This window comes from Ochotona princeps, chromosome 10 (assembly GCF_030435755.1).
Source record: "Ochotona princeps isolate mOchPri1 chromosome 10, mOchPri1.hap1, whole genome shotgun sequence".
NCBI classification, from domain to species: Eukaryota; Metazoa; Chordata; class Mammalia; order Lagomorpha; family Ochotonidae; genus Ochotona; species Ochotona princeps.
In genome coordinates, this window is record NC_080841.1 from 9,885,315 (window position 1) to 9,910,599 (window position 25,285).

General features: G+C 41.8%; 1 protein-coding gene across 1 annotated transcript in view; it reads left to right on the plus strand.

The window, feature by feature from the left end:
• The window catches only part of CRB1 (crumbs cell polarity complex component 1), a 147,094-nt gene that overhangs the window by 61,628 nt on the left and 60,181 nt on the right, over window positions 1-25,285 (plus strand). Inside the window, exon 7 of the mRNA XM_058669688.1 lies at window positions 24,028-24,984. Within this exon, the coding sequence (XP_058525671.1) occupies window positions 24,028-24,984 (957 nt within the window). The remainder of the gene's footprint in view (window positions 1-24,027; window positions 24,985-25,285) is intronic.

Here is a 25,285-nt window from a genome sequence, read left to right on the forward strand (position 1 = left end):
TAGAGTCCCAAGGATTTGGGTCACCTTCTCCATCTTCTACTGCTTCCCAGGACATAAGCAGGGAGATGGATTGGAAGTGGAGCATATGAACAAGAACCAGTGCCCAAATGGGATGCTGGTGGTACAACACAGAGGATTAGGCAGTTGAGCCATTGCGCCAGTACCCACGAGTCATGTTTAAACCCATGCAATTTTAATTATTTGACTTACATTTTATTCTAAACAGAGCCCGTTATAAACTAATTTTACTTGACTTTTTTGCAAACCTTGGAAAGAGTTTCTCAACCTTGGAGCAATGAAACTAACAACTTCTCAGAACTTCCAAAATCACTCAAGTAACATCCTTGAACACTCTTCTCCACATTGGATCTATAAGGCGTCATCAAATGACTGTCTGCCATCCCCAGGTGCTAAGGTGGTTTGACAGTAAGCAGTAGCCCCCTCCTGCTTCTCTTCTGTGGGCAAAGGAGAAAAAATGCAAACATTTGTCTCACCCACTTTCCTCCATACCTGACCTTCCTCACACTAAGCAGAGGCCCACATGGGTGTCATCTCTTTCAACTATGGAAACAATATTTTTTAAAAAAATGAAAAATAAAAAATAAACAAAAACATTAAAACTGTCTATCAATGAGCATTAAGAAAACAAAATAAGCACACACATATATATTTATTTATTGAAATATATAATACATATACATATATTATACCAAGTACTTCTGTTACATTTTTATCTGGGGTGTGAATCCTGTGATTACAGAGTGAACTAAAAGTATGCTGCTGTAATTTTTTTTTCACATTTAAAAATATTTTATTTTGTTTTACAATATAGTTCCATAGGCTCTGGGGTTACCCATGCCCTCCCCCAGGGTTCTTTCCCTCCACCCCACTGATTTCCTCTCTAGCTTTACAATGGATGGCCGTCATGAACACTCACAAGTCCATTATGCTGTTATTAAAGTGTTTCCTGAGCTGCTGTAAAATTTTAAAAAGTAACATTAAGTCAGGAAAATGACAGGTGTAGAATGTCTGCAGGAGGTAGGATAAGGTAGGAAGCTTCGCTATGGTGCTAAACCTGTATTGTGAAGTACATGAAATATGTTCGGGTAAAAAGCTGCAGTTACAACATTAGTGTTACCCAGTGGCTATCTACTAGGTGTGGGGAACATATTGTCCACACTCGAGATGCCCGTGTCCTGCATTCGAGGGCCTGGGCTCAGTTTCCAGTCCCCAGTTCCGTTTTATCCCACGTGAAGATCTGGGAAGCAGCAGTGATGGCTCAGATCACTGGAAGCTCATCACTTCCTTGGGGGACCTGAGCTAGTTCCTGCTGTTGGCTTCAGTCTGGCTTAGACAGTGGACCAACAAGTGTATGTGCGTGTGTGTGTGTTTGAGTATGTGTATATAATTTAAAAACCTACTGTAAGGTCTGAAGATCAATTTTGGAAGCACAGTATATTCTCACAATACATAAAGAATGACTAGGCAGCCTTTCTTAAAATTCCCACATTTACAGTATTATATATTACATGTCTCTAATGCATATATGTGTTATAGAAACTCTAAAAGTAATTACAACTATGCCAATTAGTAAAATAAGCTATAATTTATATTAATTTGTATGATTAAATGTCATAGTAGGCATAATTATATATAATTATTAGTATAATCATAATAAAATCAAATGATATAATTACACATTTATTCTATTGAGAAAGTCAAACAACCTTAATGTTTATGTTGCTTGTCGACATTCCTTTTCAAAGGCTCCTTCCTGATTTCAGTTTTATTGAAGTCACTTTCAGCAGAAAACCCCATTTCTAGTCAACGACAGGGTTAACTGTCAGTCTCTATTTATCCAGATGCAGAAATACATTTCTATTCAGTGGGGAGTTTCCACCACTCACAGAAATTCCATACCAAGAGAGCAAATATATCTGGCTGAAATGAGACAAAGTATCTTCAAGTTATATCTCTGTATTTTATGTCTTGGTTCGCTCCTAAGGCAACTAGAGAAATAAATAACTCTGATTTACTAAGCAATCGAAGAATGTTGTTTACAACATTTAGTCTTCATATCAGCTCTGGGGTGTACTTACTGTTATCAGCCTTGTAGGGGGAAGGAAGACTGGGCCCCAGAGGTTAAGTGACTTGCCTGAGGTTACAGTTTGCACATGAAGCTGGAATTTGAACACAGCTGCTTATGGATGTCCCCAGAGCATACACAGCAGAACTAGCCCAGTTCTTTCTGTTAACATCATCCAATAAATTGTATGCAACCCAACCTTACTGAAAGTGATTATTGAATGGAATGGCTTTTTTCCATTTTATTATTATTATTATTATTATTTCATGATACAATTCCATAGGCTCTGGAACTTTCCATATGCCTTTCCAAATACCTTCCTCCCACACACTGATTTCCCCTTTATTATTATAGTAGTATAGTTATTCATAGACAGTCATAAGTCCACCATTGCAGGCATGGACAATGGCAGAGAGCCCAGCATCCTATTGTGTAGCTATATTTAACAGTTTCATTGGGATTCCATCTTTGATCTGGAAGTAGAGAAGCATACTGCAATGCATCCCCACATCTGGCTATAATAGTCTCTATTACAATGTTAGTATACATCCCCTCAAACAAAAATCCACAAAACAAAATCAACAGCAGGAAGAAAAAAGAAATTTACAAGGCCGTGCTCAGTGAATGCACAGCTCATCGTTGTCTCTGCAGTCTTAAAGCCTGTACAAAATGGCACCTGATGTGCCACTACTAGAGTTCTTGACCTGCCGGCCATTAGATCTGGGGGCTACCTGAACCAATTTTGGATGGTACCTGTAGGATGCCACTTCATTATAATTCACTGAAGCAGAAATGTGTTTGTTCCCAGCTTAGTGCACGCACAGTCCTGTCCCACAGCCTTTCCCTCCCTACACAAAATGGTTCCTAATGCAGCTCTGATAGGGGTCTGGGCTGTGAAATCCACCCTATTCCCACACTGCCCATTTGGGATCTGCTGTTCTGTCTCTGCTCCTGGTTGAATCAAACAAATTAGCAGGATGGGCCCGGCGGCGTGGCCTAGCGGCTAAAGTCCTCGCCTTGAAAGCCCCGGGATCCCATATGGGCGCCGGTTCTAATCCCGGCAGCTCCACTTCCCATCCAGCTCCCTGCTTGTGGCCTGGGAAAACAGGAGAGGACGGCCCAAAGCTTTGGGACCCTGCACCCGCGTGGGAGACCCGGAAGAGGTTCCTGTTCCCGACATCGGATCGGCGCGCATCGGCCCGTTGTGGCTCACTTGGGGAGTGAATCATCGGACGGAAGATCTTCCTCTCTGTCTCTCCTCCTCTGTGTATATCTGGCTGTAATAAAATGAATAAATCTTTAAAAAAAATTAGCAGGATGGACAGTTCTTTGTCTGCATTCACCTCCTGAGCTCCAGGTGAGCATCCCTTCCCACCTTGTTGCTGGTGGAGTTCCGGCTGCCTGTGCAGTTCTTATTGCCACTTGCCGACTACCATTGAGGTCTCCAGTCACTTCAACACCACACCGTTGTATCCACTGCTTTCCCAAGTCTGTCAGTCTCCAGGTACCCTTCTGCTGTTGTTCTGTCCTCTCCTATTTCATGGAATGTGCCTTCTCTGCTTCATGCTGGCTAACGTTTCTCCATCTGTTTAAACATGTACTCACCCTATTCTACATCCTGATTCCCAATGAAATAGCTTTTCCAAGAGTTTCATCTAACCTCAAGTAATGGATATTCTGTCTGAAACTATTTTAAGCTCTGGCATTCTCTGTTTATAGATGCAGGAAACAAATTATTCCTATGCTAAAAATATTTTCCCACCATATGTATTTTCCATTGGTATGTTGCTTAGAGGACTACAAGATATGTGCTGAAGCAAAATAAACATTAACAGAGATTTCCCTGAAATAAAGTGCCCTGTTGGATGAGGAGAGAAATGCTGCATAAAAACGAGTTAGTTCCAGTTCCTTAAGTCCCACCCAGGTCCTATCCATCCATCTTCATTTTATAAATTTCTCAGGATCCCCATGTCTCTTCTCCACTCTGCCTGATGCTCCCTCTCTGCCAGCAAGAGTGCCTCTGTTCTCATTTCCACACTCACACAGTTGCCACTTGCACAAACTATTTATTCTTTACAGAAGTACAATAATTACAATGACAAGAATGGGGTCTTGCTAATACTTCAGAAAACAGGCACCTTGACACCCATGCCCCCCAGCCTGAGATACTTAAACCTGAGCCAGGGGAGAAATTAGCATGGGTGTTGCTGGCCTTCTTCCGGACTGTGACCCCAGGGAAATAAGTTTGTGGAAAGTAGACACCAGGACCTGGGTCCATAGAGAAAACCAAACCAGAGAATAAATGGAGAGACTGCAAAGACACCATTTGAAACAAATAGAGAGGGCCTGATTCTGAAGCCTGGAAGGATGCCCCACTGCATTGTCCTCAGGCAGGCGGTGAGTGAGTATGCAACCTGTATTAGAAGCTTCAGTCTTGAATACAAGAGGCCAAAGTGTAACTGAGACTCCTGGCTTCAGACAGGCGCAGCTCTGGCAACTGCAGGCATTTGGAGCATGAACCAGCTGATGGAACATCTCTCTCTCTCTCTCTCTCTCTCTCTCTGTCTCTCTCTCTCTCTAACTCTGCCTTTCAAATAAATGAATCTCTATTAAAGGAAAAAGAGTCAACAGGGCTTAGTGAAACAGCTAGGGATAATACACAAATGTATGATCTAACCCATAGTGTAGTAGTCAGTCAGTCATCAAGTTAACAAACACAGGTGACAGAAATATAATTTCAGAATAAGTGCTGATTTCAGATTAGAACATGTCGAATTTGATAATAGTTAAAGAAATAGTTTCATATCTAGAGAAGGTGTCAAGGCAGTGTGTAAGAGGTCGTTTATCTGATATTCTACCAAGGGGCAAGTGGGAGGGACAGCAGAGATGAGGCACTCCCAAGAGGCTGGATCAGGGTTGGCAATGGTGTGCAGAGACAGCATGTCCGTTCTGTGCACGATCTCTAGGCAGAGTCAGGAAGCACTCGGAATTCCATGTTCTTCTACACAATATTTTCTCCCCTTGTGATGCTCTTTCTTCTTCTGTCACCTCCAGTGCACCCTTCAGGACCTGACTCAGTTGTCAACACCTAGGGCGACCACTTCTTACATTGCCCCTCCCTTATCCTACCCACACAGTCCCAAATGCATTTGGTTTCACATTTCAAACATCCCAAATTAGGTAGCATTTAGGATTCCTTAATGCAACGAGTGGTTACCTCAGTTGTCAATTTCCCACAACAGAGTGCCAACCTCCTGATGCCTTTGGTCTTTCTCAGTATCTGTGACTGCAGCTGGTGTACGGGAACTTAGGGCATGTAAACAACATGCTCAGGGAAACAGAGAAATACGCGTTTGGATTCTGATTCGACTAGTCTCCATTCCTGGCTAAATAGCTTCTCATCTTTGAGTTGAGCTCTGGTGAATGAGTACTTCGAGGCTGTCCTCTCAGTTGTTGTGACTTGTAAACCTCTGCCTGGCAAATTATTCCAAGACTCTGAGCTGAAATAGCACCATTGGATCATCCCACAAGTTATGTGGGACGTGGATTAACTGAGCTGTCTGCTTCAGGATCGCTCACGTGGCTTCAGACAGGGGCTTACCTCAGGACATAGTGCTATTGGAAGTTACCACATGGCGTCACTTCAAACCTCACACACGTGGTTGTCAGATGTCAGGTCCTTGATGGTTCGACCGAAGACCCAGGTCCCTGATGGCAGCGGACTGTACCAATAACGGTTTGGCCAAAATCACAGAGAGAAAGTCTTCTAGTAACACCTAATCCATGACCTTTCTGATGTAATCATGAAAGTAATTTTCATGGTCCTTCTACTAGTTAGAAGCCACCCATACTCAAGGCACAGGGATTACTCAAAGGTATGACATCAGATGGGAATCATTATGGTCTTTCAGAAGCATGCCTGCCACACCTGTAGGGTTGGGTCAGTAAAGCCAAAGATAGCAAAAAGTCTGAATACACAGCGAGTTGTCAGCGACTTCAGCTCCAGGTTGTCAATGGCCCTGCAATGAGGCGGGAATACCGCCAGAGGGCAGTGTCTCCCTCATGGCATTCTGTTAAGAAGGTGAGGTGGAAGATACAGCTCATTGACTGTCAGCAGGAGCTAGAGGGGGAACATTTTTCAAATGAGGAAATAAACAAAAATACGTTTCCAAAACAAGCATTACAGTCATAACTAAACCTGCTTTGAGTCTCTACTGTCTTTGCTTCAGAGTAACTCATACAGCAGGTAGACAACGAAGCCCTTAGCCTCACTGTTTTTAGGATTTGAGCTGCTCACCCCACCCTGACTCAGTTTGTTCGCTCTCCCTGTTATTGACATCTAAACCCTTCGAAATGTAGAATCAACTTTTATTTCTGTTTTTGAAGTAAAATATCTAATTTTCTAAAACTAAACTAGCTTAACTGTAGGGAACTTGGAATATACAGAGAAGAAGGAAGAAATTTAAAGCAATCCTGATACCACATGCAAACACTTTGGTGTTCCTGCTGCTTTCATTTCTCTCTGTCACTGTCTACCCTCCCGCTTCCCTCCCTCCGGAGAGACAGAGAAAGACGTGTATTCTCACCACTGAGAGATCACACTATCACATGAGCGTTTTCACATTTCCTACAACATACTCCGTAGAAGGGCTCCATCGCGCTTCAGAAAATCCCTGGCCTTGTAAATCAGTGATGGAATTGAAACGAAACAGCCTGGAGGCTGAATGGACATAGACGTCTGACCCGTCCGGTCACCAGCCCTCTGTGTGCGCGTAGCCTTCCTGGGATCAGCTTCCTAGCACATGAATATCTTGGGCCTTTCAGTGCCCTGACGTCCAGGGCCCAAGGCGGCAACTCAATTCCAAGTGCACGCATCATACACTTGTATAACACATGAGCACTCTCCCATTTTGTCTACAAACAACTTCTATGCAAGAGCTACTGCTTTGATTCATTTCTTATGCAAATGAGTAACTGGTGACAAGTCTGAAAAGCAATTATGTGTAAGGATTGAAACATGTGTGATTAAATACAAATAATAAGTAATATTTGATGTTATTACATCATAATATTGGTTCCAGATTTTACCCAGCATTCTAAGAGATATTCGTTTCTAGAAACAAGATCAGATTTAATCAAACCGATTTTTAACACCTACTGAAACAGCCATGCGTAATAACAACCCCCTCAAGGGACCCCTCCCCCCGCCTCCCTTGGTCATCGGGCAGCCACCACTGTGCTTTCCAAGAGCCTGATGGGGAATTTTCTCTATATTCTTATCTACACTTAGCCCATTATTGGACTGCAGTGGGATGTTGCCCTCTGGTTCCGTCCCCATATGGTTGCAGCAGCTGGGGATAGGCCAGACTGAAAACAAGAGGGTCTCTCACACGAGTGTTAGGCCAAGCACTTGAGCCATCTTCCCTGCTTTTCCAAGATGCGTTACCAGGGAGCTGGAGAAGACGTGCAGCAGCTGGCACCAGAAGCAGAGTCGGAACGGGAAACCAACATCACAAGCAGTACTTATGTGCTTTGCTGCAACACCAGTGCCTCTGGCAGCTGTTTGGGTGAAGTGGACATCACGCCACCTTTAAACATGGATCTTTTGATGTCCTCCTTCCTAGTTTTGATACCCTTTCTCTTCTCTAATTGCTCCTTGTTAATTCCTTCAATACTCTATCGAATAAGAGAGATGAAAAGTAGACATATTCATCTTGTTCCGGCATGAGGAGACATGCTTTTAGATTTTCCCTGTTCATCATGATACTGGCTGTTGGTTTTTTATACATAGCCTTTGTGCTTTTGAAGTTATGTTTCTTCTGTCTATAACTTACGGAGTGCTCTTGTGCTAGAATGCTGAATCTTCCATGATTTCTCTACATTGTTGAGAAGGACACACGGTGTTTTGTTCTGTATTGTGTTGATGTGACTGCTAGCATTTGTTGAGTTGTGGGAGTTGAGCCATCCTTGCGTCTCAGGGATGAAGGATGAATCACTCTTGGGCATGATGTGTTATCTTTTTGATACGGTTTTGCAGTCAGCTTGCCAGCATTTTGTTGAGACTCTTTGCATCCATCTTCAGTAAGGTCATTGATCTGTAGTTTTCTTTTCTTGCTCTTTGAATTTGCTGTAGAGGAGCCGAGTGTGTTACAGTTCCATATTGTTCAATATTTATGGTAGTTTGAAAAGTGTTGGAGTTGGTTCCTTTTTTTTTAAGATTTATTATTTTTATTGGAAAGGCGGATATATATACAGGAGAGACAGAGAGGAAGATCTTCCATGCGATGATTCACTCCCCAAGTGAGCGCAACGGCCAGTGCTGCACCGATCCGAAGCCAGGAACCTGGAACCTCCTCCAGGTGTCCCACAAGGGTGCAGGAGCCCAAGGCTTTGAGCCGTCCTCGACTGCTTTCCCAGGCCACAAGCAGGGAGCTGGATGGGAAGTGGAGCTGCCGGGATTAGAACCGGCGCCCACATGGGATCCCGTTGCGTTCAAGGCGAGGACTTTAGCCACTAGGCCACGCCACCGGGCCCGAGTTGGTTCCTTTTTTAAGTGTTGGTTTTGAAATGTTTGAATTTATGGTAAGTCATCAGAGCCTGAACTTTTCCGTGATTCCTGTCTCCAGGCTTCAGTCCCATTGCTTGCTATAGGATCAGTTAAATTGTGTTTATTTTCATGATGTAACTTGGGTGGATTATATTTATCCAGCAATGTTTACTAACATAGTTTTTCCGATTCCTGAAAATGACGCCTTGTATTCCAGTGGTCTTGGTTGTGATGTCTCATTTTCCATCTCCATTTTCAGTTTGTGTGAGCTCTGTTGTTGCTGTTCATCTGGCTAAAGGATTTCCTGTTTTGCTTGTTTTCTCGAAACGCAGCATTTTGTTTTATTGATCCTTTGAGGTTTTTTTGTTTCAATTTCATGTGTTGTAGTTCTGACCTTTGTTATATATTGCCTTTGCTGGCATGGGGCTTGATGTTCTAGGTTGCTGAGATGCCTCTGAGAAAGCCTATTTGCGACTTTGCTCTTTTCTAGCGTAAGCAGTCAGTGCTACAAGACTTCCTCTTCGTGTTGCATTTGCTGTATCCCGGCGCTGAGTGCAGCTTAACCTGATGTGCCATAGGCCCATCCTGGCGGTTAACTATTGCCATCTCTTAACATGAATACATTATTTCATTGAAATTGGCTAGAATATGACCGTTCTATCTGTAGTATTAAAAAATTGTTGGGCTCGGCAGTGTGGCCTAGTGGCTAAGGTCCTCGCCTTGATCCCATATGGCCGCTGGTTCTAATCCCGGCAGCTCCACTTCCTCTCTGTCTCTCCTCCTCTCAGTATATCTGACTTTGTAATAAAAATAAAATAAATCTAAAAAAAAAATTGTTAAAGTACATTTTGTAAAAATTAATCAAATCATAGTATGTACTTCAATGAACTCTCACTAACCTAGCACATCTACATTACCAAGTCCTAGATCATACATTTTTCATTATTTTCAGGATCAATTCGTCATTTTTCTGTGTTCAATTCCAATTTTTTTAAGATTTATTTTTATTGTAAAAATTAGATATACAGAGAGGAGGAGAGACAGAGAGGAAGATCTTCTGTCCGTTGATTCACTTTCCAAGTAGCCGCAATGGCCAGAGTTAAGTCAACCTGCAGCCAAGAGCCCAGAGCCCAGAGCCTCTTCCGTGTCTCTCAGGTGGGTTCAGGGATCCCAGACTCTGAGCCTTCTTAAGCTGCTTTCGCAGCCACACGCAGGGAGCTGAATGGGAAGCAGCACTGCGGAGATTAGAACCAGTGCCCATATGGGATCCTGGCAGGTGCAAGGTGAGGACTTCAGGTGCTAGGCTACCGCACTGGGCCCCAATTCAGATTTTAATAACATTATCGCTACTTTAGTTTGAATTTATTCTTGCTTTTCACAGTATTCTGTATTGCTGAATCTCACCCTGTGTCCTTATTTTACTCTTTTCCCTGTGTCTTTTGAGTTCATTTCCATGGTAATGTAGTATTTTATTCCTATCATCATGAATATAGTTCAGTCTAAAAGCTTCTCCTTGGTCTGTTATTACTTTCATTGTGGGATTTTCCTTTTAGTTTTTTTGGAGTTGTATCTCCTTTCTTTTTTGGAGCACCAGGTATGCACACAACATGTGTACCTGATTCATCCTCTCTCCACTCCTTCCCCAAAGCATTCTGGGCCTTCAATGATCATTTTTCCAGGTGTCAGGCACAGTAGAAACAGTTGACTTAACCCTGAGTTTCAGAGTAACTAACCCTAGTCCCTCTCCCTTTCTGCCACTGATTCACTTAGAAGAGAATATGAGCAAATTTTTGCTTCTAGGAATGTTTTCATTTTTTTCCCTTAGGAAAAACCTATTGAAAGACAGAGAAAGCAATGGATCGATTGTCACCTGTAGCCACTCTGTAACTGTGAAAATAGGCTTTGGTGTGATAGAGTGAAGAGGGGGTGGACACCTCAGTCTCAGCTGTGTTGAGTCTGGAAGTCAGCCCCAATAATGCCTTTCCTTAGGCGATACGTGCTATTAATTAAGCAGGTGTCATTTGATATCAGATCATCCTCATACATGACTACAGACTGATGTTTGTTTGGTGAATCTCTCTCTCTCTCTCATCTGTTTCCTTAGCAACCTGACAGCCACACCCTATGTTTGCCAACAGAATAAATGTGTGATCTGTCACTGGTCTTGTTCATTGGGTATTCCGGGGCATAGCAGAGCCCTGTCTCGGATCTCCCGCGGGAAGACAATTCCTGTTCATTTGTTGATAGTTGGTAATGATCTGTTCTGATACTACTAAACCAGAGTAGGTTCTCATCTGTCTCACGGACAAGCAAACCAGGCCCTGATTCCAGCTAAGGCTCTCCCTCTCAGGTGAGTATTTCCCATAGCACTTGCGGGATGTGATATATAAACAACAGTCTTCAGTCTACTTCTGCCTTGTTGTTCCCTGTACTTTTCCATCTCTGAAAGTAGACTGGGAGACAAAGCTCAAGAATGCAGGTGAGGGAGAAGCTTGGTCTAGCGGCTCAGGTGCCCAGGGTGTGGTGGGGGTGGCATTGGACACAGTGTGTTAATCTTCTGTGTGGAACATTTGCATCCTATAAGCCAGGGCTGGTTCCAGTGCTCTGTGCTTCTGATTCAGCTCCTTGCTGATATGCCCAGGACGTTAACAGGTGATGTCACCAGTACCTGGACTCCCGCTCTGCCTGTGGAGACCCTAGAATCAATTCTTAGCTTATGACTTTAGCCTGGGCATTTGAGAAATTAAACTTCAGATAGAAGTTCTCTCTACCTGCTGCAGGTGTCTCTCTCTGTCTCTCTACCTTTCAAAACAATAATTAAGTAGAAAAGGAAAATAGTACGAACACTGCCTTTCAAAGACAACTTTGTGGCTGCTGCCGGGCTCTCTTGTTAGTGCAGGTCTAGGGTTCTGAGCCCAACTGTGGCATGTGGCGTAATAAGACCAGGTCTTGGTGCCTTGACCTTGGGTGGTGGACTTTGTGAGGTGAGGTCAGTCGCTGTGTCTGTTACTGCTCTCTTTGTTTAAAATTAGTTTTATTTAGTTCAGCAACTCTTGCTTTATGGCTTTGTGTGTTCTTCAATTCATAGAGCAAGTTGTCTTATTTCTTAGTACTTTGTTAATTCTCATCTTTTGCATGTCTTTGTTTTATACGTACATCTACATATGCATTATTATAAAACACGATTTAGACAGTTACTAAATAGATAATGGAATAAGCTGCAGGTGAGACTTTGCTAAAAGTCATGAATGTTGTTATTTATGCATTTCAAGCTTAATTTTTGATTAACAGTATAAAGCTAAACCAGTGACAAAATGAATGTAACAAAATGGTCTGCACAAAAGCAGATATGATTTTATATTGTGGCTCTGCCAGTTTCTAATTCTGTGACTTTTGGCAAGTTTTATACATACTTTCCAAATTTCAACTTTCTCAACTTAATACTTCACTATGAGGTTGTGAGAAATAAACAATGCAAAAGATTTAGCAGCTTGGCCTGCACATTGTACCTACTTGATTCACTGGCTAACATTAATAATGAATTCCAGAGTCAGGCACTGTGGCACAGTGAGCAAAGCCACTGCTTTCAGTGCTCACATCCGTATCGTTCAGTCTGAGTCTTGGTTGCTCTGATTCTAACCAGCTCCCTGATGATGTACCTGGGAAAGCAGCATGTGATAGCCTAAATGCCTGGGTCTTTGCTGCCCACACGGAGATCCTGGTGGTGCTCCTGGCTTCTGGTTTTGCCTTTGGCTTTGCTCATCCTGGGCTGTTAATGCTCATTTGGAAAGTAAACAGTAGGTGGAAGATCTGTGTATGTGTGTCTATGACTTGCAAACAAATAAATCTTTTAAAAGTTATGAGCTCAATATTCTTATTTTAATTAAATATCTCTTAAAATTTATACCTATACATTGAATACATCTCTAATATAAACAATATTGCAAATGATCAAATCAACTAAAAGATTATTTTAAAAACTAAATGAACCTCTATTTTTTTCTTTTTTATCAAATATCAAATTTATAGCATTTAGGAAAACATATAACCATATACTTAAATACCCTCTACCTTCTATTTTCCAAAATAGTTAGATAAAAATTATCTTGTTGAATGTTCATAAATCAGTGCAGAAAGCACAAAGGTGCTTAGCTCTCTTTTGCTACGGACAAAACTAAAATTCAAAGAAGGTGAATGGTCTCTGTAGGACCACATCTAATTGTAGCTGGCACACCCTTCTTCCATTTTTATTAAAAATGACTTGCCAATTAATATATGGAAAGCAATAAAAAAGCCAACTCAGGCTCCGTTTGCTATAATATGTCAACCCCCCCCCCTTTTTTTACCTTAAGAATGTACTGAGGTTGACAGGGATAAAAGATTAGAACAAGGGATAAATTGTGAAGAAAAATTCTTTATTAAATATTTAACTTTTTTATTTTATAGAGGGCGCAATGAATTCCTTTCAGCTAATGTGCAGAATATATTGTAATCCAGGGTCAGTTAGATTGTTGTCAAATAGTTGTTTTCAAGACATTTTGGTCTTTCATCAAGAACCAAATGGTCAAAAGTCAGGTTCTTGAACTGATGCTATTACGTGGGCAGATAAAATATGAGTCTTTAAGAGCTTTCCTTCTTTATTTTGGGTTTCTGACTTTTTTGTGTATGTCATGTGTCCCTTTGACAATTTGTTGAAATATTAATGCACATCTGAGGACCCTATTATCGGGATTTCCCAGGAGTGCTTGAGGAATTGCAGTATCTGGACCCAGTGCTGACGGCAGAAGCAGGGCCTCTAGGGACACACCTGAACAATCTGCATCTTTAAACCCACGCTCCCTACATCAAGAGCCGTTTGCTGTGTTAAATTTTAAGGCATCGAACTGTAAATTCTCTCCGAAGAAAAAAAATTATTCATGTCTGTTTTGACATTGTTTTAAGATTTGTATTACTCAACCCTAGATACTTCCAGTATCTGTGAACCTCAGGTTCCCAGGTTCATTGCAGGAGGATGTGAGCTGTTTTCCAATGCATTGGTCTCATCCCTGCACAGGATGCTCATTTTAATTTAGGAAGGGAATGGCAGTATTGCACCTGCGCATTACACTGTCTGTGTGTAGTGCTGTAATAGTGTGTAATACTGCACATGACATAAAGACGGAAGGAGGAATTCTGCAGATCCACAGCAATGCAGTGCAGACCCTGTTGGCCTCTGTTGTGTTAAACCTCAGCTGTTCAGAGACAAACAAGTGAGAGATGCAAACAAAGGAAGGCTTTCCAGTAGGGTGAAGCCCCCACTGAGCTCACCCCACAAAACAGGACTTTGAGGAAAAGGAAAGAGGGAGCGATTCAAAGGAAAGGAGAGGAAACTTTAAATGTGTGTTAATATTTAAACTACCCAAAGTATGTGGGTTTTTTTAAGATTTATTTATTTTTATTGCAAAGTCAGATACACAGAGAGGAGGAGAGACAGAGAAGATCTTCTGTCAGCTGATTCACTCCCCTAGTAACCGCAATGGCTGGAGCTGAGCCAATCTGAAGCCAGGAGCCCAGAGCCTCTTCCATGTATCCCAGAGCCTCTTCTGTGTCTCCCATGTGGGTGCAGAGTGCCAAGACTTTGGGCCGTCCTCAACTGTTTTCCCAGACCTTAAGCAGGGAGCTGGATGGGAAGCAGGGCCACCGAGATTAGAACTGGTGCCCATATGGGATCCTGGTGCATTCAAGGCAAGGACTTTAGCCGCTAGGCTACCGTGTTGGACCCCAAAATTATGTTTTAATGCGGACTATATTGTACTGGGTGGTGGCAAATAATTCTGGGAGATAAATAGAAACAGATTTTAGGGGACCTTGAATTTCAGACCTTACCAGGTCAGTAATTTACATGGCCTTTGACACCATGTTTGTACTGTGTAAAAGAAAATGATACTAAGTTTTTGAGAAATGATATCCAGCACCATTATGGAATGCAAAGCCGATCCCTACCTTGGCACAGAGAAGGCAAACCTCACTTGGAATAACAATACATCCAACCCAGCATAAAGCTAATTTGGTAATTCACCACAACTTGAGTTGTTAATCATTCACTTTTGACAAGAAAAAGAGAAAAAAGAACTGAGCAGGAGCAGTGTTGTTTCTGATGATTTACTGATCAAAGCCCATTAGGACAGCTCTGGTGGAACTGGGTTGAATTTCTCTGAAATTACTTTCAAAGTAATGTCAACAAGAGCGAGCGTGTGCAATGCTGTGCTTTCTATGTGTTCGTCCATAAAAATAACTAAAAATCAGTTACCTATATCCAGTGAGCTTCAAAGTGTGACTTTTGAAGTGCAAAATCAAGCATATTGGAGAACTACGATGTGAAGCTTTTTGCAGGTATTTTGCCTTTCGTTTGAAGATACTAGAATATTTTTCACACAATGGACTGGATGAAATCTTCCTTTGGGCTCAGTATTTTTCATCTGAACAACCATATGCTGCTGAATAAATAGAATGCCTGGAGATTGTGTATACAGGTTTTTTTGTATTACAATTTGATTATGTATAATAATAAAGAAGACAAAGGAATGCATAGGTTATCCATGCTTAGGCTATGCACAAACACACAATCTTGACACACAAGGTAAATGACCAACAGTAACACCACATTTTTCTGACATAATTGAAGATTGGAGTGGCTCACATAAAAGAGCTTTCAACATAACACATTTTTATAATTCTTGTCAGAAATTTAATTTTAATCGCTTCAGATTAAAATATTTCAAAAATCCTTCAGATTTTCTTGCATTTCCAGAGTTTAATGTTGCATGCACGTTTCTGTTTATGCTACTGATGATTGTTCAATGCTGCTCTGAAAGTGACTTCATTTCTATTTTCTGTAACTCTAAACTTCTCTCCTTTTAATGTTATCTTATGTTATCTCAGTGTATAATTTTCCTTCAAGACAACGTGTTGTATACAGAAATGCTCTATCCAGGAATTTGACAAAATAATACCAACCAAAACTTGGCTCAGTTTTTCCCTCTGTGAAATAAAGGTAGAATTTTTTGGCATGAATAATACCTGTGTAGGTAATGCCTAAACCATGACACATGATCCAGGTGGGGAACTCGGTCAGGATTCCTTCTGTTAATGATGAAGTTATCAGCTGTCATTTCTTATTACAGAAATACGCATTCCTTTTCCTTTCCTAATGCTATTCTACTGGTGCTGACATTTTTATAAACAAGCTTATTTAATAGAGTCTAAAATAATGATGAATTTTGGCGTGACAATGTAGTTAATAAGCTTTACAATCTCCATTTGTAAACATGGACTTTTTTTCAAACAAGCCTGACAGTTTATTACTTTCAGAGCATTCAGAGCACCCATGAGGAGAAACAAAAATACACTGAAAATGCAATGAAGACACAAGCTTATTTTGACATTCAAACTGTAAACAGTTTTTTCATAACCTGCGTTTTCCTTGAACTTTGACAGGACTTCTCATGTACTGAATCACCTCCAAAAAGGCGAGATTTACTGTAATCTATAGGGGGAGAGCACAACTTACTATTCGCTTAAGCAAACCAAATGAGAGAAGGCCATTATGGCAAGTCCAGTGCCATGTATAAGCACTCACTGTGACTTGGAACTTTCCATCATTTCATCCATGCAGCAGCCCTCTAGGGACGTTATTGTTTCTTCCTCCCTTTTTTTTTTTTCAGATGTGAAAAACGGTCACAGAATTAAGAAGCTGTTAGATTTTACTCTATTTGGTATGTTTCCCACTTACAGATTCTTTACTGACATTGTCTAGTGAAAAATGCATGAAGCATACCCGTATTTAGAATTTTCGGCAAAATCTCGGGGTTCAGAACATTGGTAGAAGCCCCTGAACACCAAAGCTCACATTTTCTTATATTTTTGTTGTAATATCCAGGCTGAAAGATAGTCCTTTTTGAATTTGCACATCTTCAATGTCAGCAAGCATATCTGCTTCCCAAGGTATGTAGCCACTGACTGCGGCTGCTACCAGACTCACCATCAATAGCAGCATCTCATCATTTCTACCTGCTCTCACTGGTGAAAGCAGGTGCAGCACTTTCCTGGCATGGGCCCTTGAGGACATGAGGTCTTTTCAGATGTGTTTTGAAATCTGCTCTCTCCTTGGTTGTAAGTACCTTCATTTCCTCCAAAATTTTCTCTAGTGCTGTAATTTTAAGCAAATTCACTATTCATATTAGCTTTTTCTAGTGGAAATTATGTTTTTTTATCTCTTCCTTTTATAGTAAAAGAAATTATAGGATAAACTTTTGGGTTAGAGAGTGAGACTGTTGCTTCTTTTGTCCGACATTTTGTCATTCACCCTGACAGTCTCACTGCCATTCAAAGTTTGGATGCCACACCACCGTAAGTGTGTATTTCCAAAGAAGTTAACAGGTCAGTCAGTTACCTATTCAGTAGAGAACATTTTAAAACTGCGGATGCAGTACCTGCAGAGACAGAGGACAATACGTAACTCTGGCCTCAGTCTCACTTGATGGACGCCTCTGTTCTTCGCCCTTGATTTTTCTCTCCTTTATAAACTCTGCTTTGACATTAGATAGATTTAAAGTTTCCATGAATTTCTGAGTCATTACTCAAAAGCAAAATAGAAAGATATATATATATACATATATATATATATATATATATATATATATCTTCCATTATGCAGAAAAATAAAATCATGACCTAATTTTCAGTAATAGGGAAATCCTGGTTCTCGCTAGGGGTTCTATTTCTCCTTGTTGCTCTGATTAAGTAAATTCCAGGAAATCTCTTATGAGAGAGTTAACACATTGTCCTGCATTTCCCACAATATGAGAGTCCATGTTTAGTGCTACAATAATATAAGCATTCCTGTGATACAATAATATAAGCACCACACGGAAGGTAGGGAAGGGAACTATGACTGGAAGAGTCTGCCTGGTAAGCAGTCCAGAAGAGCCTTACCGTAAGCCTCCCTAATCCTTCTCGAGGGAAATGAGTCAAGGATAAGTCCTCACACTGGCTGCCTGAGTGGCAGCAAGTGCCGCTGAAGAACAAACCCACTCCTGTTCTTTCAACCTAGTGCAAGTTTGGAAGGCCACCTCTGTTTTTTATCCCAAGGAGATGTTTGGAATCAGGACAAGTGGTTTTCACATTTTAATGGCCATGTTCATAGGTAATTCATTCTTTTCTTACTACCTGTATAACCTAATAGATGTGTTATCATTGTTTTAAAGATGTTTACTTACCATTTTAATGTTTAATACTGTTACATTCTACTATGGAATGAAAAAATTGAGGTAAAGAAAAATAGATGCTTACATTTGATCTTAGCCAAAAGGTCCAGTTGCGATAAGAGTCCTTGGTTTTTCAAATTAATGTCTTCTTGGATTTCTCATTATGAAAATTAAGAAAATACTCAAGTCAATTAAGGCAGATCAATAAGAAGTTTATTTGTATGAAAGTTGGTGAAGTTACAACTTTAAACTTAATTCATTAGCTATGCCTTTTGATAAAGTGAGAATTATGAAAAAGTCATTCTCTTAGCAAATGATATCGATACTAAAATTCATATAGTTCGTCTATTTATGTGTTTTTGCTATTCATTAACATGAGTGGTGTTCAAAAATTGCTGGAATACTTGAATTGTGAAAAAAGCTATATAGATGTTAAAACATTTTTAGACTGAAACACTTCCTGACTCAAATTTTTCTGTTAACTTTTGATGAAACCTGTACAGTTTATTCTGATGAATACACAAAATATACCAGATGGTTAAAAAAAAAACTCTCACCAACATGATTACTCTGGGAAGCACAGTATTATAATAGAATCTGATGTTGAAATGAATTTTAGAAAAAAACAGCTTTCAGCTACTTAAATGAATTGATTTTACATAAAAAACAATATCTTTAAGTAATGTAGCTCATGTTATAAGAACTTGAACACAATCAATTCATAATTAGCAAAAATAAGAAGAGTGACTGTCATGTTAATCTCATCATGTCCACCAATCCTTTTATTTTGATTGGCAGCAGATCTGTTTTTACCCAGCGAATCAAATAACCAACAAAAACATTTCTATCTTTTTTTCCAATCCTTGGTTTTCTATGTTCATCAAAGGGATACATTTGACCTTATTTTATTTTGTTGATGTCAGTAAACTTTAAGTCAGGGCTTAGCATAAATCATTGTTTATTGTTCCTAACTGTGGTTTTCATTCCTCAGACTTTTAATCTTCATATGGACTTTTTGCTTTCTTTTAATGAGCAGAGTATTTAAAACTGGCCACTGTTTATATTTAAGTGGATAATCAAGTATTACATTATTTTGTGAGAGATCAACTGCATGTACTGGAGATAATGCAGCAAGCACATTGTAAAGAAAGTACTGGTGTGTGCATGTTTTGCTGACCAAAGATAAACAGAAGAAAAGTGTAGTAAGTTATAAGGAAGGAAAGACCTTTTTCCAGGCCCTAATAATGTTATATGTGGGTCACTTTAATAGCTGCCTCACTGATCTTCCTGTATCTGGTAGCTGCCAGTTTCCCTCTGCGATACATATTTCTGTGGGATTGATCAGATGAATTCATATAGGCCTTTTATTCATCAGCTACCCATTACTTCCTGCTGCCATATAATAAATAAGTTAAATAATCAAAAGAAAGTAAAAGAGTAAAAATCTTGTAAGTTCCTAGATCTCCTCTTGTCTGGCTACTTCCAACCTCTGACTTGGTTTCCCAACATAAATCCTCTATGGTGACCAGATTGCAAGACTCACTGCCAACTCCCAATGCTTTAAGCTTTTCCACATAAAAACTTTCTGTTGATTCACCAATTTCTGCACCTGGTGTCTTCTTCATCAACCTGGTCTGTACTTGAAAACCTGGACCTATCTATACAGCGCCTTCCCAAACCCAATCAAGAGCTTCAAGTCCCCAGGGGGCTCTGCAGCAGCTGTTGCTTCCATGCTTGACATTACAGAGAGATTCCATGGCATTCTGTGCAGTGACACCTCTTCAGCTTGGCTCTGGCTTATGGTCACTTAGTGTCCCACAGATGGTCTTACTTCCATTAAACTCCCCGAAGAAAGCACTAATGCTACTCCGTGCTGGCCATGGTGCTTCTTACATGAGAGGTATGCAATCAGTGCTGCTTTTTAATCTAATTGATAATATTGAGTTTTCGTTTGTAAGGACCTACCATCTCTCATTCCATGTTTTCCCTGAACTACTTAATATTCTTCGATGTTTCTGAATCTGACCCTCACATATTAGCTACATTCAATGGAAACTTCTTTGTGCAATGAGGTTTCACACACACACACATTTTGTCATTCCGTGATATTGTAAATAGACTGAGTCCAAGTGTGTGTTTTCTTCTCTGCAACTCTCTGAGGGTGGGACAGAGTAGGTATTTTGCAAATTTGAGAGAATGGTCACCTGAAGTTCTAATGAAGGGATAAAGATGTGGTTGCTGTCAGGCCCCAAAGTGAATATGAGACCGAAATGCAGAACATCAAAATAAAAATAATTAGCTTCAGATCTGGTGTGATAGCCTAGCGGCTAGAGTCCTCACCTTATGTATGCTGGGAATCTCTGTGGGCACCGGTTCATTTCTGGGTGGCCCCGCTTCCCATCCAGCTCCCTGCTTGTGGCTTGGGAAAATAGTCGAGGACGGCCCAGATCCTTGGGACCCTGTGCTGGTGTGGAAGACTCAGAAGAGGCTCTTGGCTCCTGGCTTTGGGTCAGCTCAGCTGCAGTCATTGTGGCCACTTGGGGAGTGGGTCAGCGGACAGAGGATCTTCCTATCTGTGTATCTGACTTTCCAGTAGAAATGGATAAATCTCTTAAAAAAAATAATAATTGGCTTCAAGAAAAGCTGACACTGCTTTCTAAGTTATGTGAAGTTCTTGGGAGCAGTTTGAATTCATGGACCTTTAGAAACTGCTTTGGATTGAGTTGCTTCTGTGTTGAGTCACAGCTCTGATTTGGAATCTAGCTCTGATTTAGAGTTGACCTGTGTGTTCCAATGCCAAGCAGTGTGAGCGTAGCTGCAGGGACAACTCCAGGGTCTCCCGACCTTGGCAGGAAGTAGAGGGGGCAGCAGGGCAGGCTGGATTCTCCACCTGCCTGAGGAGTCCTCAGATGGAAGGGCAGCAGGAAACAGAGGGAAGGGCTCTGCTGGATTCCTCCTGGCTCCTGATGAAAGCTCTGTGGCCCGGAGACCCGGCTGGAGAAGTCAGTGCAAGCTTATTGGTGGACAGTCGATGTTCAAGGGATTTTTCAAAAAAGATCTCTGTCAGAATCCAAGGGAACTCCAACAGGGACTTGGTGAATAAATCATAAATGGGAGTAAAGCAGTAGTAATGGAACTGAGCAAAGAAGAGGTGATGCTTGCCACCCCTCAGGTCAGGCAGTGGGTCCTGGCTGCAGCACAGAGCAGAAACCTGGGACCTTGAGTAGCAGGGAACATCCTATGACTGCAGCACCATCCAGATGAAACCTCTTTGTCACTCTTCTCCACAAACTCTTGTCTCTTAGGAGCCACACTTTTCATTTGAGGGTGGAGATCATGGAATAACAGGAAAAACAAGAGTGGTCATCTAGATCTTCCTTCAAGACAGCCTGAAATTGGCTCAGCAGACAAAAAAGATTGAATTCTAAATTGAACTGAGACTTTAGATCACTACATGTGCCGGGCTGTTCTGATGACTACAGGTTTTTTTACAAAGTATTTGAGAAGCAGAGAAATCGAGAAGGCTGAGGAGAGACATGGAGAGACACTTCCATCTGTTAGTTCACTCCCCAAATACAACAGTAATGTCCATGCAAGGAGCCAGAAGTACTATCCTGGTGTCCCCTGCAGGTAACAGGGGCCCCAGCACTTGGGCCATCCTACCAGTGCCCTCTCTGAAGTATATTCTGGAAGCTGCATGGGAAGCAGAGTAACCAGGAGGACTTGAATTGGCACTATCCTATGTGATGCCAGCATTGTTAGGACGGCTTAACCGGCTGCATCACTGCCAGCTCCACTTCAGTGTTCAGTGGGTGATTGTGACACTATTTGAAATGTAATCAGAAAAACTTATGAAGATTTTCTGGAGATTTTAATCCTCATTCAGGACATTATTCCCATTACCTCTGTTTATAGGTGATGTGAAAGTAAAAAAAAAAGAAAAAAAGAGTTTTGCTTTGCTTGTAGCTCAGGACAACATAGCTTGTTCCAGGTCATAAACCTAGTCGGGGGCCTGGTGCAATGCCAGTAGCTAAATCTTAGCCTTGCTTGTGCCAGGATCCCATGAGTGTCGGTTTGTGTCCCAGCTGCTCCACTTCACCTCCAACTCCGTTTGTAGCCTAGGAAGTTAGTACAGGATGGTCCAGCACCTTGGGACCCTGCACCCATGTGGGAAACATAGAAGAAGCTCCTGGATGCTGGCTTTGCTTCACCTCAGCTCTGGCCAACACGGCCATTTAGGGAGTGAGCCAGCAGATGGAAGACCTTTCTCTCTGTCCCTCTTTCTCTCTGTAAATCTCCTTTTTCCAACAATAATAAATAAGTCTTTGAAAAAAAGCCTAGATGGAATTCAGATCCAACTTTTAACACAGAGATTTATGTATAGAGGTAAGTGGGCAAATAGAATCAGTACATTCATAATAATAAATGTGAATACTATGTAAACTATAAACTAATTTCATATTGGAATTTAAAATCCTAGTTAATTTCCAGTTTAAATGTAGAAGTCCTTTGGAATTTAAGCTTCAGTTTTTCTAAACCTCCACTTCTTCTGTGAAAAGGAACTGAAAATTTATGCCTTGGAAATCTTAGAAGGTTTTGGTGATTCTCTGTATGATCATGCAGAAGAAAGTGTGGGGCAAACTAGATTTATGCATTTGTCAGTTTTTGTTTCCACAGTTATTCATTTTCACTTCATTGGAAAAGCATGTTCTTCCTATCCTCAATATATGAATGTTACTAATTTTCTTATTGGATATTATATATATTTCTTTGACCTGGAATTAGGGGAAAGGATAAGAGAAGGTGAATTAAAAACTGTAGGCAGGAGTGTGTTGTGGGATAGATGTCACCGCAGAATTACAGGGGAGGAGGAAGTAGGGTGTCTTTTCACTGAACACACCTTCCATGGCGAGGTCTGTCTGCTCGCCTTACCCCTGGTTAACCTGGCTTTGAGGAGTTAGTTGCGGGGAAGTAGAGCCGATGCGACGATTCCAAGTAGAATACAGTGAACGCAGCAGCCTGGGATGCAATAAGCTGAGAAGGGAGCCCTCTAATAAATCATGCATAGCTAGAAAGATAGTTCTGCTTCCCGCCGCCATGCCCCCCTTTTTGTTTTTGGTTTTTTTAAAGATTTATTTATTTTTACAAAGTCAGATATACACAGATGAGGAGAGACAGAGAGGAAGATCTTCCATCCGATGATTCACTCCCCAAGTGAGCCGCAACGGGCCAGTGCGCGCCAATCCGATGCCAGGAACCTGGAACCTCTTCCAGGTCTCCCACGCGGGGACAGGGTCCCAATGCATTGGGCCGTCCTCAACTGCTTTCCCAGGCCACAAGCAGGGAGCTGGATGGGAAGTGGAGCTGCCGGGATTAGAACCGGCGCCCATATGGGATCCCGGGGCTTTCTAGGTGAGGATTTTAGCCGCTAGGCCACGCCACCGCCCCCCCCCCCTTTTTGTTTTTATGCTATTCCATGGGGTGTGTGTGTGGGTGTGTGTGGTAATGGCATCTGAGGTACTCATGGGGTTTGGCCTGCTATTTCTAGAACAAAGTGTACCATGACTGCACCTCTCTTTTATTACCCATGTGGGGTTATATCATCCATTTCACTTTTCTTTGAATGCTATCTGCATTCTAGTCTCTTACATTCCTAAACTTGAGTTAACTCTGTGCTTCAACAAGATTATGCCTGAAAATTACTTGAAACTGCCTTTCCGGGCCCAGCGGCGTGGCCTGGCGGCTAAAGTCCTCGCCTTGAAAGCCCCGGGATCCCATATGGGCGCCGGTTCTAATCCCGGCAGCTCCACTTCCCATCCAGCTCCCTGCTTGTGGCCTGGGAAAGCAGTCGAGGACGGCCCAATGCATTGGGACCCTGCACCCGCGTGGGAGACCTGGAAGAGGTTCCTGTTTCCGGCTTCGGATCGGCGCGCACCGGCCCGTTGCGGCTCACTTGGGGAGTGAATCATCGGACGGAAGATCTTCCTCTCTGTCTCTCCTCCTCTCTCTGTATATCCGGCTGTAATAAAATGAATAAATCTTTAAAAAAAAAAAAGAAACTGCCTTTCCAATCTATATATTTTATATATGTATATGTACATGTAAATATGTATATACATAGCTATAACCTATTCTTTGTTGTTCAACAGGAGTACACTGTGAAGAGGACATCAATGAATGCTCTTTGAACCCTTGCCAGAACGGTGGTACTTGTGATAACTTGCCTGGGAGTTACACTTGCCGATGTCCATCTGATCATCTTTCTGGAGCATTTTATGGAGGAAAAGACTGTTCTGACATACTCCTCGGCTGTACCCACCACCAATGCCTAAACAATGGAATTTGCATTCCTCATTTCCAAAATGATCAGCATGGATTCAGCTGCCGATGTCCATCTGGCTACACAGGATCGTTGTGTGAAACCATCACCACGCTGTCATTTGAGGGCAATGGCTTCCTGTGGATCACAGGTGGCTCAGATGCAACCAAGGGTTCAGAGTGCACCATGGCCCTCAGGTTTCAGACTGTCCAATTGATGACGATTCTGCTTCTCCAGGGTAACAAGGACATGTTTGCAATGTTGGAGCTCCTGAATGGCTTTCTTCATTTGCTAGTCCAAGTCGGTCATGAGTCCAGGGTACTCCTGTACATTGCCTGCAACACCAGCGATGGGGCATGGCATTCCGTGGAGGTCACTTTTGCAGAGAATGTGACCCTTACCTTAATGGAGGACTCGTGTGAAGATGGGTGCGTTGCTACAGCTCCTTCTCCGTTTCAAAGGGATCAGTCAATATGTGCTTCACACAACTCCTTTTTAGGTGGTTTTCCAGTGGGAGCTGTCAACAGTATCATCACACTACTTAACATCTCTGATATACCATCCACACCTTCCTTTGTAGGCTGTTTCCAAGACATTAAAATTGATTCAATTCACATTACCTCGGAGAACATTTCACATGGCTCATCACTGAACATCAAGGCAGGTTGTGTGAGAAAGGACTGGTGTGAAAGCCACCCTTGTCACAACAGAGGACACTGCACCAACCTGTGGCTTGGTTACCAGTGTGATTGCTACAGGCCTTACACAGGCCCCGACTGCCTGAGAGGTGAGAGAAGGTGGGGCACCTGCAAGCATTGTGTGTCCAAGCGGAACAGTCGCTGCACAAGCAGCAATGACCCCTTAGGACTTCTGCTGCTGATTGCCGCTGAGGAGAGCCAGGGAAAGGGGAGTAATGTGTGTGAGTTAGTTTTGAATGGATTCAAAGGACATGCAAGGATTTCACTCATGTAGAGAAGTAATAGGCCCATAGTTCCCAACCCAGTGAATTTTCATCTTGCTGTTTAGCAGATGCCATGATAATTTAACACTCACTGAATATCAGAAATGTATCATGAATCCTATTGAAA